The sequence below is a fragment of the Columba livia genome, chromosome 1, assembly GCF_036013475.1.
Source record: "Columba livia isolate bColLiv1 breed racing homer chromosome 1, bColLiv1.pat.W.v2, whole genome shotgun sequence".
In the NCBI taxonomy this organism is placed as follows: Eukaryota; Metazoa; Chordata; class Aves; order Columbiformes; family Columbidae; genus Columba; species Columba livia.
The window spans coordinates 108,578,789-108,591,846 of NC_088602.1; the positions used below are offsets into that span (position 1 = coordinate 108,578,789).

At 37.5% G+C, this 13,058-nt stretch overlaps 1 protein-coding gene across 13 annotated transcripts in view; it reads left to right on the plus strand.

Annotated features, from left to right (window-relative positions):
- The window catches only part of SCML2 (Scm polycomb group protein like 2), an 82,559-nt gene that overhangs the window by 41,258 nt on the left and 28,243 nt on the right, over nucleotides 1-13,058 (plus strand). For all 13 annotated transcript variants that reach the window (XM_065072144.1, XM_065072157.1, XM_065072131.1 and 10 more), the window contains 2 exons: nucleotides 3,315-3,403; nucleotides 4,601-4,844. In XM_065072144.1, the coding sequence (XP_064928216.1) occupies nucleotides 3,315-3,403; nucleotides 4,601-4,844 (333 nt within the window). The remainder of the gene's footprint in view (nucleotides 1-3,314; nucleotides 3,404-4,600; nucleotides 4,845-13,058) is intronic.

The window sequence follows — 13,058 nt, forward strand, 5'->3', positions numbered from 1 at the left end:
GCAGAATAGAGAGACAGAATCACCTCCCTTGACCTCCTGGCCATGTTCCGTTTGATGCAGAATAGAGTTGGCTTTCTGGATGGGGTCACATTGAGCTTTTCACCCCCAAGTCCTTCTCCTCAGGGCTGTTCTTAATCCATTCTCTACATAGCCTGTATTTGTGCTTGGGATTGCCCCAACTTGTGTGCAGGACGTTGTGTTTGGCCTTGTTGACCTTTGTGAGGTTCACATGGGCACACCTCTCAAGCCTGTCGAGGTCCCAGTATGCAGAATTTCTTTTGCCTTCCCTGAACAATACGAGTGACAACATTATGTGCCTCCCTAAACTGAGAAATAGTGCTTGGGCTTAGTCTTTTTGAGGAAGTTTATTAAACGGAGAACTGTACAAAGGGGTTCCTTCGTATATGACGAATAAATAGTCAGAGGTAACTTTGACTAACTGCTGGGGGTAATGTAAGTGTGATAGCTCTTTTCTTTGCTCTGATTAACCTGTATATTTAAATCTACATTCTTGTACCATATTTGTTATAGCTTAAACTTCCAGATGTGAAAACCTTAAAAGAAACACATTGGTCTGAAAATAAACATGCTTTTAAAAAGAAGGAAAAATTATGACCAACATTTATCTTAAACCCTGCTCCTTCACCCTAAAAAACCCAACCTGCAAGAGCAGCACCCTCTCCTCTGTTGTCCTGTTATCGTCTGTAGTTTTTAGGAGATGCAAGAAATAGTGTTCTTAATGTAAGAAATGAACTGTAAGCAGAAATTAGTTAGTTCTGGTTTTCCGTATTATGGTTATAAACCACTTCTTGTTCCGTGTCATCAATGACACAAATGACAAGGCAGGTGCAGTGAAGATAGGTATACCTGTTTTCTCTTAGTAGCCTCTCAAAAGACTTGTCAACCCAGCTTGTTAACAACTTTCAGATCTTCTGTTTGAAAGGTGAAGTGAAAAGTAACATTTCACTACAGTAGGAAAACTTGATTTGCTTGTAGAGAAGCGAACAGACAGAGCAGCAGTTGTCATAACCAGAAGACACTTCACGTAGATTATAAGGGTAGATTTCTGTGCCATTGTGCCACTTAAGAAACACAAGAAAAGCAGTGCAACCAGGGTGCCAGGCTGGAAGAATATTTGGGATAGGTAGATACAGCTTGAGCCCAGGATGGGTTTTTTTCATTCTGTCCTGTGAATGTATAGAAGTTTTGAATGAAAGCACTGGAAATTCTTGACACCTGAAGGAAAAGTTACTCAGTTTAACCTCTTTGAAGGTCTTGGTACAACCTTATAGAATTAATGCAGTGATAACAGTATGAAAGAGAGTTGTAACAGAGAAGAGCATACCTGTTCCTTCAGCTGCACTTATGTAGAGTGTTAAATGCTTCGCTTCAGTTCAGGAGCACAGTGCCTTTTAAAACATGTTTCTAAACCAGCCCGATGGGTATAACAACTCTGGTTATGTATAACGGGGACAGTCAGTCTGTTAAGAAGAGAAACTTTCCACGACCATCAGTAAGAAGGCTGATGCCTTCTCTTCAGATACTGTTTCTCACTCTGGTTGGGTCAGGCTGCTGTCGTGCAGCACCTGACAAGCAGCTGTTTCCCCGCACCCAGGCACATAAGTTTACCTGCTCTCCCAACAATTGCTGATTATTCAGAAAAGAATGTGAGTGCTATTATTTTGTCCCTCCTGCCTCAGATTTTTCTAGAGATAGGCTACATTCCAGCAGTCAAACATTCTGGCATACCTAGATACATGTTTGAAAAAGCCTTTTTGGCACTTTTACAGCATCCTGTTCCTGGGCAAAGCTGGGAGCTAATTGGGTGTATAATTACCTCCTGTTAGACATTTAAGCAACTGATTTTTTAATATTTTTTTTTTCCTGAGTGGTAGGGAACCTTCTGGATACTAATGTTCTGCTTCTCTCATAATAACTAGCTAAAATAGTCCCTCCTACCTGATTTTTACATAGGTTTAATTATGCATGTTACAAAAGGGTTTTGAGAAGGTGATTAAATGTAGCAAAGAATTCCTGTTTCAGCCTCTTTTTCATAAGTAAGCTTTAGGTTGTATAAGGACTCTGGTAGGAAGCCAGGGCTATAATCAGCTTAGCAGTCCTCAAATTATGACACCATTTATCAAATATGAATTTTGTATTCATTTGGGTTTTGCATAGGTAGTTCCAACTTGAAAAGTGTTTATTCAACTGAAGGTAGCTGAAAACTACTAGTTGAAGAACCATTATATCATGTAATGTAGTTTTAGATGACTTAATGACTTAACTGATCAAGAATTGCAAATATGTTCCACCTTTCTAGTTATATTTTCTTAAGAAAATAATCCATTAGTGGAAATTTTTCAATTTGCTCTATGATGTCTGTGTTTCTGTAGAACTGTGCCAGATGTATAACTGCTAAAGACACAGAAAAACATGTCCACTGTGTGTTTTATCTTACTCACTGCTTTGAAAAGCACAGAAAGCAAAAGGCCTCTTTTTTTTGTTCGTTTTGTTTCAAATGGAAAGTAGTTGATTCTGAGGGAAGATTATCTGGAATAAGAATATTTTCAGCCAAAACTTTGTTCTGCTTGAATAAGGTAGTTCATCTAAATTTGATTATTTTTTTGTGCTTTTTATTCCCTTGTTAATGAAGAATATTAAGGTAGAAAAATCTTCCAGTTTGTGTTTTCCAATATGATACATAGATTATGAAAATGTTTCTGTTGTTCCCTGTTATGTCTTCTTTGTTTTTAAGGCTGATTGTTTATTTATTTACTTATTGTAATGGGGGAGGAAGAAGAAAACTATTTTTAATATTTTTTTTAGGGTTTGTTTGTTTTTTTTTTTTTTGTCTGTGGTCTGGTGAAAGAATTACAAGAGTCTTGAAAATAAAAAGGTATCTCCTCAATAAATGTGAGAAGTTGGAGCTGAGGATGTTGTTTTAGAATGACAGCAAAAAGCAGTCCTGAAAAGTAAGCTAGGTGCTTGCACTGGGGAAATTCCACTGGACCAGGGTCTCTGTGGGACATCCTGATGATCTCCTGTACTAGAACTTGCATGTCATTAAGTTCTAGATGTTTCTCTGTAAAATCACAAATTACGATGAGTGATTCTACAGACAAGTCACTCGGAACAGAAAGGCATCGCACAACTTTGTGCATGACAGCAACTCTGTCTGTTCCTTCTTGGCTACTTTATTTTTGCCAAGTCCAAAATAGAGGGAATGAGGCATTAGTAAAACAGAATTTATGTCTTCTCTTTCATTTTACAAACTGAAAGTAGGACTATATACAAACAATTTATTTGTTACTCAGGGTTCCAGATGAATGCATCTTCTTGGCCAATGTTTCTCTTAAGAACTCTCAATGGAGCTGAAATGGCACCCGCAGCATTATTTAAGAAGGTAAGAACAAAGGGACTGCTAGTAAACATCTTTCTATCCATTGGTTCATGGATACATTTTTTAAACGAGGATGCTAAGATATTACCGTGTTGTCTGCCGCATGGGAAAGCAAGACTGTTGTTTAAAATGACTTTGAACTGGAGTGTCAAGCTGCAAAGTTGGACAAGAAGTGATCTGCTTCTGGTCTACTGGGTAGGCATCTCTTTTCCTGAGCTGAGACTTTAAAACATTGTGTGTCATATAGAAAAATTGTGTGAGCTTGTTTTTTTTGTGTCTTGTGGATTTACGATACAATGCATCTCGCATTTCTTAATAGCATCGTATTCATGTGCACAGGAGTAAAAAAAATTATACTGAGGAGTAAGAACCATTGGAATAGAGTGGAGTTTGGAAAGGTTTTGTTTGTCAGCAAATCAAACAGTTGGGTTTAGGCCTGCAAACACATTGCTTGCATGTTAACTTTATATAATTATATGAAATTTTAATATAAATTCTATACATTTCCTGAGGCGTGGTAAGTCATGCTTCCCTGTGTTAGCCTACCAGTACATCTGAGATGGCTTTCGGATAACAAGGTTCCTGAGGCTGAGGTGGTAATTCAGGCTGCATCGAGCCACAACTCCTGCTGTGGGAGTACACTTGAGGCTGGTCACACTGACTTGATTTATGTTTTTCTTTTGTCCACTTGGAAATAGTCTAAGGCCAACTGAGTTAGCAGAGGCCTATATATAATGTCCAATGCTAATGAATTTTTCATGGATTGAGAGGTGAAGCTTTTACCTGACAGTTATCAGTCCTCAGAAATATCCGTTCCCTACAAACCTCCTCATCTTTATTAGCGTGTAATAATTTCATTTTAGTGTCTTTGCTGTCTTGCTGCCCAGACGTAATGTATTGGGTGCAATCTATTGCTTATGTAAATACCTTTAGTAGGGTCTTTCTGTCATGGAGAATTTTGCTATAATTATCCCAGCTGTGTTTGTTGGAACAGAATCTAGATTTTTTATAATGCAGGAGAGCAAAAAGTGAATTTGAAATATGAGTAAATTTCCTTGAATGTCTCCTATAACTTTTTGAGAGTGATGAGTATAAGATGCTGAGGAAGAAAAATAGAGGTTTTTATCTTTTTTTTTTTTTTATTATTTTTTTTTAAGAGGCCATAGAAAGACAAATATTCTACCACTCTTACTTTTGCAGGAGCCACCAAAACCTGTGCCAAACTGCTTTAAAGTTGGAATGAAGCTTGAAGCTATAGATAGGAAGAACCCATACTTGATTTGCCCAGCAACCATTGGAGATGTTAAAGGAGATGAAGTCTTTGTTACATTTGATGGCTGGAGAGGAGCATTTGACTATTGGTGCAGATGTGATTCTCGAGATATTTTCCCAGTCGGATGGTGTAGCTTGACAGGAGATGCATTACAACCACCAGGGAACAATGGTAAGATGACTAATAATATTGCTTAATTATTTTTCCCCTCAATTACAGCAGAATTTAAAAAACCAGCTGGCTGTATGCAGATAAGACTGAAGATTTGTTTTGTGAGTAGCTGATGAGTATGAAATGTTGTTACGTTTTCTTTATGTAGTTTAAAGCTAGTAGGATAGTTTCTGGGAAACAATTTTTGTGTGTTCAAAATAAGTCTGGGAACAGGGTTTTTTAATACTGTTTTAATACTGTTAGGAAGGATTTTGATAATCTTTAATTTTTGTGTGCTGGTGAAGAATCTTGCACTTAAACTAGATTTGCTGTTTGTATTATAGATAGTTAAATGCTCCTGTTTAATGATACTAATATATTTGCTGCAGCGGCACTTTATATTAAGGTAACTGCTAAGGAAGTAATGTAGTCTTTACTAACACGATGATTAGAGATGTAAACCATACATTTAGTGTTTCTTCCTTCGTTCTCACAGAATTCTAGCTTGAAGCTGCCTGTTCTGAATGCTTTATCATCCTCATACCCTTAATGATGTTTGTTCACAGGGTTATAGAGTCCCTTTAGCTAATAGCCAGTGTGCTTTATAATGTACAGCTCTCTACCTTAGAAAGAAAGGAAATGGAACAAAGAGGGATATCCCCAAATGCAATTCCTCTGCTACTTTGGGGACCTCTTGTCATGTTTCTGTAGTGTAAGGCTTTCATGTCAAACTGTTTGGGCTCTTCTGTCCTCACCCCCTTCAAATTTGTCAGAAAGAGAGGATTTTAAAGAGGGGAACCGTATTTTAATTCATTACTTTAATATTGTTGACCAGAATAATTTGTTCTTGTGGTTAGCATTTTCACAGCTGGTGTTAGGTGAGTAAGGTTTAAGTAGACCAGTATCACAGAACCAAAGTACTGAAGGAACAGAAATAAGAAGGCAAGAAATCAGTTATGTTTCCTGCCCTCTTCATCTCTGGTGATTTGGTCAGTCTTTTGCTGGCAGGTCAAGACCCGTATGGAAAATCTAGGTGAAATTAGTTAAGGGTATGTCTGCATCCTTGCTCTCCCCTGCCTGCCTGTACTGTCTGCAGTTACTGCCAGTGGTCGTGGCACCTGTCACCAGCCCGTTTTGGTGCATTTCGGCAAGGGAGCCACTGTGGGTGTAGCTGTATGGGCAGATCCAGGTTGACAGAATCATAGAATCATGTAGGTTGGAAGAGACCCTTAAGATCATAGAGTCCAACCATAACCTAAGTCTAGCGCTAAACCGTGTCCCTAAGAACCTCATGTGTCTGCCAGTACAAACCTGCAGGGAGAAGGCAGGGGGAAGTCAGCTGAGGACAATTTGCATTCTGTCAGAAGTCATCTAATAGGTACCAGACTGACCGGAGCCTTAATGTTTCTGTGCTCCAAATCTGTCCAGCATCTTTCTCAGCTTCTTCAGAAAGGTTGACCTTGTCTTGAGAAATCATCAATGAGATGTGTTGTTATGGTAAGTTAGTTACATTAATTGTGGTGGAATAAAATGGCTTTATACAAAAGGGGCTGTGTAAATAAGTGGCGTAAATGTTTTAGAAGATACTTTTGTGACAGTTTAGATTGCTGAGTCCAGTTGCAGCTTCTGGAAGGAAGAAATATTAAATTGTTTAGTCTACTCCACTTTCAATGCTGAATAAATGGTAATATTTTGAGATAATATGTACAGATTTTTTTCTTGCCTGATTAGTGCTTCATAGAGATCAAAGAGTTGTTTAACAATTAGTTAGTAAAGTTGATTATGTATTCCAGTTGTTCAAGTAATAAATACCCCCTCCGCCCCCCAGTATTATTAAGTATGTTAACATTTTCTGAAGGCTTGAAATACCTACCCAGGTATTTTTAAGGATTCTCTTGCTTTGTTATAAAAACAGTGACACTTGAGGCTTTAATAAAACCTGAAGCAAGGTTCTTACAGACTTGTAGTCAACACTGAGGATTTTGGACATGTAATAGCAATTGGGGATGGGGAGGTGCAAGCTGAGGATTTTGTTATTTTTAGTTCTAAAAGTAAGCCCAAAGTGAACTGCAGTGTGTGCGCTCTTTTTTTCCCCTCTGTTCAGAACATAACGAATTTGTCCTTTTCAGTTTTGCCTCATGTGGTTATCTTTTACGTTCCATTTGTGCTTGTTATATGGACTTATCAAATTTACATAGCTAGGTGAAATGTATTTTTTTTGCTCTCAAGTTATGCTTTTCACTGTTATTTGATCACTTTTGAGCCATTAAAGAACTGTAATGATAGTCCTTTATTAAGATGTAAATAATAGCTTCAAGGAGAGTGTAATCAAGTCATTTCAATTCAGAAATATGATAATGTTGTCAGGATTCTTCATTAAGTCACATTAACATTGACTACTCCTGTTAAGGAAGAAAGTGTGACAGATACTATAGTGTAGGGATTCACTTTAAATATTATAGTATTATTCTGGCCTGGACTTTTTTCCTGAAGGTTAGTTTTGTATTTCTGTGTTGAATTACTGTATTAGGAAGTGAAAATAATTGACTGAGTATGGCTTAGATTTCAGAGTGTTTATCATGGGAAGTATTCTTGATTTATTTATTCATTTATTTTTGTTTGTTTGTTTTGTGTTTTTTTTGTAACTGCTTTTTTTCTGAAAGCATTTAAACAGGTTAAGTAACTAGTTAAAGGTCTGAGAAAACAAACAAAAACTGAACCAAAACCAAACAGGTTTTAGTGACCAAGCAAAACCAGTAGCCTGGAATCTAACTATGAAAGAGATAAATGATAGTTTACATTTCATCGCTACCTAGGACAACTATTTCCTGCCGTGGGATTTATATTTTAGGGTCTAATTTAGCCCTTTGAAAGAGAGGTGAAATGCACTAAGGAACACAGCATGAAAATTATGGAAGATTTTTATTTCAGGTGTTTACTGTCTTAGCCATTTAGGATGCCCAGAGAGACTGTAGGACCTCTGTCATGGGAAGTTTTTAAGAGCAGTTTAAGCACAGGCTTCTTAGGTACGGGTGAATTTATTTATACTATTTATTTAGTATTTATAGCCTTGTCTTCTGTAGCTCGCATTGGTTTTAGAGATATAATTCAGGAACTAAGATGCAATTATTAGAAGATAAAATGGAGAAGATAGGTGAAAAGTTGTTTGGGGCCACCTGTTTTTGACATTTGGGCCTTAATCTTTGTGTTGCTGTTTTGGTCCTTATCAAAAAATGTGAATGGCTGGGCGTCAGGGTATGCGTACAGTGGTATGAAATGTAGCGTACAGTATTTATACCAGCAGATGCTGTGCTTAGCTAATGTCATAATTTGTTTCCTTAGCCATATCTCTGGTAGCAGTAATTTATGTTATGTATGGTTTGACACCAGTGCCTGTTGTTGGCTTGGCCTGCTGGCCCAAGGTTATTATTTTAAGGATCGTTTTCTCTGTGTCTCTTGGTCGCTTACGTGCTTTTAGAGATGACTTGTCACTCAGGAACACCAATGTGAACTACAGCTGGTGAAAGAAGTCAGCATGATAGAGTCTATGCTGGATCAATCTGACAGACCATCTGCTCTATCAGGCTTTCTCCAACAGTGGTTGAAAGCAGATATCTGAAGAAAAGCGTAAGCATGTAGGAGAAAGGTTTGCAGAAGTAATCATAAAATCTGGCTGTTTACAACCCAGCACTTCCCAAGCTCAGAATAATGCCTTTATTCTGAGTACCTCCTGGAGGAGCTCGATCTATTTTATTCCGTTATATTTTGAAGACATCTGAACTTTTAGCACCTACAGCATCCTTTAGTAAGGAGTTCTGTACTTGAGTATATGTTCTGTGGAAATGAAGATATCCTTTTTCTTGCTGGTAGTTTCATTTGTTGTCTTCATACCTCGTACTGAAATACCTTCTTGTAATTCTAGTACTTTTGCAGGAAGAGACAGTGAATAGTCATTTCCTAATTACCTTCTTCATGTCCATCATAATTTTGTAGACCTATTTTCTAAGTTTCCTCAGTTAGCTGTATTCCAAACTTGTAAAATTCTGTTCTATTTTGTTTTTTCTTGTTCTGAGATCAGTTTAACTCCTCTGATCACCCTTGTTTTTCTGTACTGTTTCCTTTTCAGCTGTGTCAATTTTGAGCCACTGGAACCAGAAGTACCCAAGGTACTTAAGACTTAGTGGAATTGTGGTGGTTTCTGTATTTTTTTTTTTCCTGTTCCTTCTATAATTATTCATGAACTAGTATTTGGGATTTTTGGACTACTACCGAGCAATGAATTAACACTGTCATAGAAATATTTATTTTAATTCTAAGATGTAAGTTTTGTATGCATCAGCTAAAAGGCCATCACTGATCACAGGAGTTGGATTCTTTTGAATTACTGGACATTAGATTTCATCTATTACTTCCTCTGCTGAGCAACTGCTGAGCTTTGCAAGATCCTTTTATATGTTTTTACTGACTCAAGTAATTGTGCAGCAGTTACTGCTGTCTCATGCTTTATTCTTGTCCTAGATCATATATGAAACAAATGGCACAAGCCCAAGCACAGGTTCTTGTCAGGATGTCTCTAGAGTCCTTTCTTGACTGTTGGAGACATTTCTGTTTATTCCTGGCCACTGTTTGGTATTTCCCAAGAAATTCTGTAGAAAGCTCATGAGGTTCTTCCCTCATATTCATTGCTAACTAAGGATTTTTTTAAGAGACTATGGTGTGAAATCTTGTCAAGTACAAATCCTCAAACTGCATCACTTGACGTTCCATTGACTGCTTGTTTATTGACTCCTTGAAAAAAATAATAACAGGTTTTCGAGATGTGATTTTTCTCTACAGAAGCTATGACTGGTTCTCCACCAATACATCATATTTATCATTGGGTTCACTACCTCTGTTCTGTACAAAAGTTTTTAGCAACTTGGCCAGTACAAACATCAGGTGTTCTGCCCATACCCTGCTGGCTGCAGTGCTGGCATCGCATTAACCACCTTTAAGTCTCTGACCTTGAGGCAATTTTAAGGACAAACTTACAGAGCACCATCAGTAGGTTGGGCATTTCATCTTTTCGTTTCCTTAAAACTCCTGCCAACTCTCTACTGTTTGCTTTTGTCTCAATTTCCTGACTTTGACTACAGGTACTTCATGTCAGGGAACTTGTTTCAAATCCCTGTGAAGAGGGGTTCTGATATGGGAACTGATATGATGGGCTTTGTTGGAGTCAGTATGAACACAAAAAAACCTTCCAGTCTTCTTGCTTTAGTATTATCTTCCCTATGTGCTCATTCTGAAATTTGATCCTCTGTTGAGTCCATATAACTTCTGCTTTTGATATATTTTAAAAAGGTCTTTTAAGCTTGATGTCTTTTGAATTTTTTCTATTAACTCTTTTTCTAGGCCAAACATATTATCCTTTTCTATTTAACCACTGTAGACTGTCATTTTTATTTTACTCAATTGGATAATAGAAAGCTGTTACTATGTCTAGGAATATTCTTGTATTGCACTGTGGTTACCTGTATCTGAGGCTTACGACTGAAGTAAACAGCAGATGACTAGAGCTTGTCAGAGCATTTTTGGTTTGCTGTTTCTGTATAAATTCATTTTACTGTTTAGTCAATACATGTAAATGGAAGTTACTTAGGCAACCCACTTTTTATTCATAATAGAAGTAAAACCTTTTCCATAAAAGACAGAAAACAAAAGCACAACTGGGGACAAGCCATGTGGGAAATGATAAATAGTTTAACCTGCAAAGATTGATTTCAGTATAAAGTAGTATTTATAATTACGATGTGAACAGATTCTGGAGAGGGATCAGTTTCTATATATCCCTGATCCTCACGGTCTTATGAAGCTGGATATTTGATGGGTAAAGGCGGTGCAAGAACTCGCATAGGAGGAACTGCTCTCTGTGCTCTACCAGAGAGAATTTGGGTGACCAAAGGAAGACAATGTAGTAACCTAAATAAACAGTGATATGCACTGATATGCTTTTATCCTTAGTCTCCTCCCTCCCTCCTTCCTCTCTCCTTCCTCCTTTCTCCCCCCACATCCACATCGTGTGTCACCTGATTGCTTTTCTCCCAATTCAGTGCATTTATTGTCAGTGAGAGCAATCTTCTTTCATTACGCTAATCAGCCTGTGATGTTAAAGGTCTCCTTCAAAAGCTGTCTGCAGCAATAAGAGTAATACAGGCTCAAGCAGAGATCAAAAAGTATCTTATTTGTCCGTTTTATGATTTGTTATTTTAGTTTTATTTAATTTTCAGATGTGTTCTCAATGCTTACCTTGTGCAGATTTTTCCAAGCTAGCTACTGGAAATGCACTTCTCTGTTATTGATAATGAAATTATGTCTAAATAGCTGTGCTGTATTTTCAGCTGAGTTGCACACGAATGTGCCACATCAATATACACTTAAGTACTACTCTGTAATGTTTTCAGATGAAACAAAAGAAGTGTTGGAACTTTAGACAGCGCTACAGTTAGATCTGTGGAAAGACTCTGTGTTGTTTAAAGTAGCCCAAAAAAATCAGATAAGCATGGTAATTCTTAAGTTTCATTAAAGAAAGAAACAAATGTTGAAATGGTACCATTTCATAATGCTGGAGGTTTCATTTTTCTCTCAGTGCAGCCAGCTTCTTTTTGTGAGCAGGTCACAGTAGTTAAATCAGGCACATACAGTAAGCAGATTTATGCTGTCTTCAGAATTGTACATGAAAAACTCCTCAGTGCTTCAGGCTAAAATCTGATTTGCCACATTCTCTCACATGTTAAGCTTTTTTTATTTGGTAGTAATGTTTCTTGGCATCTTGCAGCAAGACGTGGATGGTGCTGCTACAGGGCAGTTAATCGCTTAAGAAAATATAAAGGTTTTGCCTTTCCCATAGCTGTGACTTCACAGTAAGTCTGGTTTCCTTGCCACCTTACCATGTTTATTTAGAAGGTTTAATTTTCTTTTAACCTGGAAGTACTACAACACAGGTATTTTTGACTGTAACATGGAAAATATTTTTTTTTTAATTTGCTCTTGTTTGAGTATTGTGGATACTAATGTCAACAGGGGTTGTGTTGCCCAGCTAGTGGATGGGATTGAGTGGATGTTTTCCAAATCTGTGTTAGTACATATAAGCTATGTTAAGAATATCAGTGCTGTCATTCAGATGCTGGAAGAAAACAAATTGGGGCTTTGCACTAACCATGCTCTGCATTTCTTTTTTCTTCCCCTGAAGCTTGTTACATATTGCTGCTTCATTTTCGGCCCATCTTTCATCCTGCTGATGCTATTTGAGGAAAACTAATGGCAAAACAGGGCAGAATCAGCATGCTGATGCTTTACTTCATCATTACTAAAACTCTGACTCGATATGTAGAGCTAGGCTTTGCCAGGCTTATTGACAGTTTCATCAGCAGCACACCTAAACTGTCTTCAGGTAGCACAAGTTCGTGCTGCTTTGATAGTTTATTGGGTATTTACTTGCTCTCTTCCTTCTCGGCTTATCAACAAAATACAGGTTTGGTTTGGTTTTGTTACTGATAGCAGAAACTAACATCTAGAAAGAAGAAAATTGCAAGCCATGATGTCCATGTCTTGCCAAGGTGGATGTCAAAATTTCTGAGTGCAATGTTGCTTTTTAGATATCAAATGATGACTTATAACTGATGTTCTATCGTAGCAACATATCAGTTAGTATTTTGCAGCTACCTCTTAACCAGAAGTAATCCAAATACAGATAGAAAGAGGTGTCATGTGTTACAGACACTTATGCTTTTGTATGGCTCTCTTGTTCAATTGAGACATAAGGACATAAATTTTCATAATCCTTGGCATGAGCTGTTTTGAAAAATTACTAATCTTTTCCACATCCTTTCCCAGTTGTCAAAACTATCATGCTAATAACTTGCTGTATTAAAGAAGGTTAATTTTACAGTTAATATCCTGGGCTAGAACTCAGGAGGTATGTTTCCATTACCTCCACTCACATGGATTTAGGGTAAGTTGCTAAATCTCTTTGGCCTATTTTTTTATGCATAAATGAGAGAAGGGCCCGGTTTTTATATCCACACAAGAGCTTTCAGCTTGCGTCTCAGTGGGGAACAGGAACAATACTACAGTACAAATAGAATCATTTCTGTCTTAAAAGAAATTCAGGTTTAAACACTGAATTACTGTTTTTAGCATCCTAATTGGCAGCTTCACCTATGGTAGCAATGCTGTACGGCAAATGCAATGTAC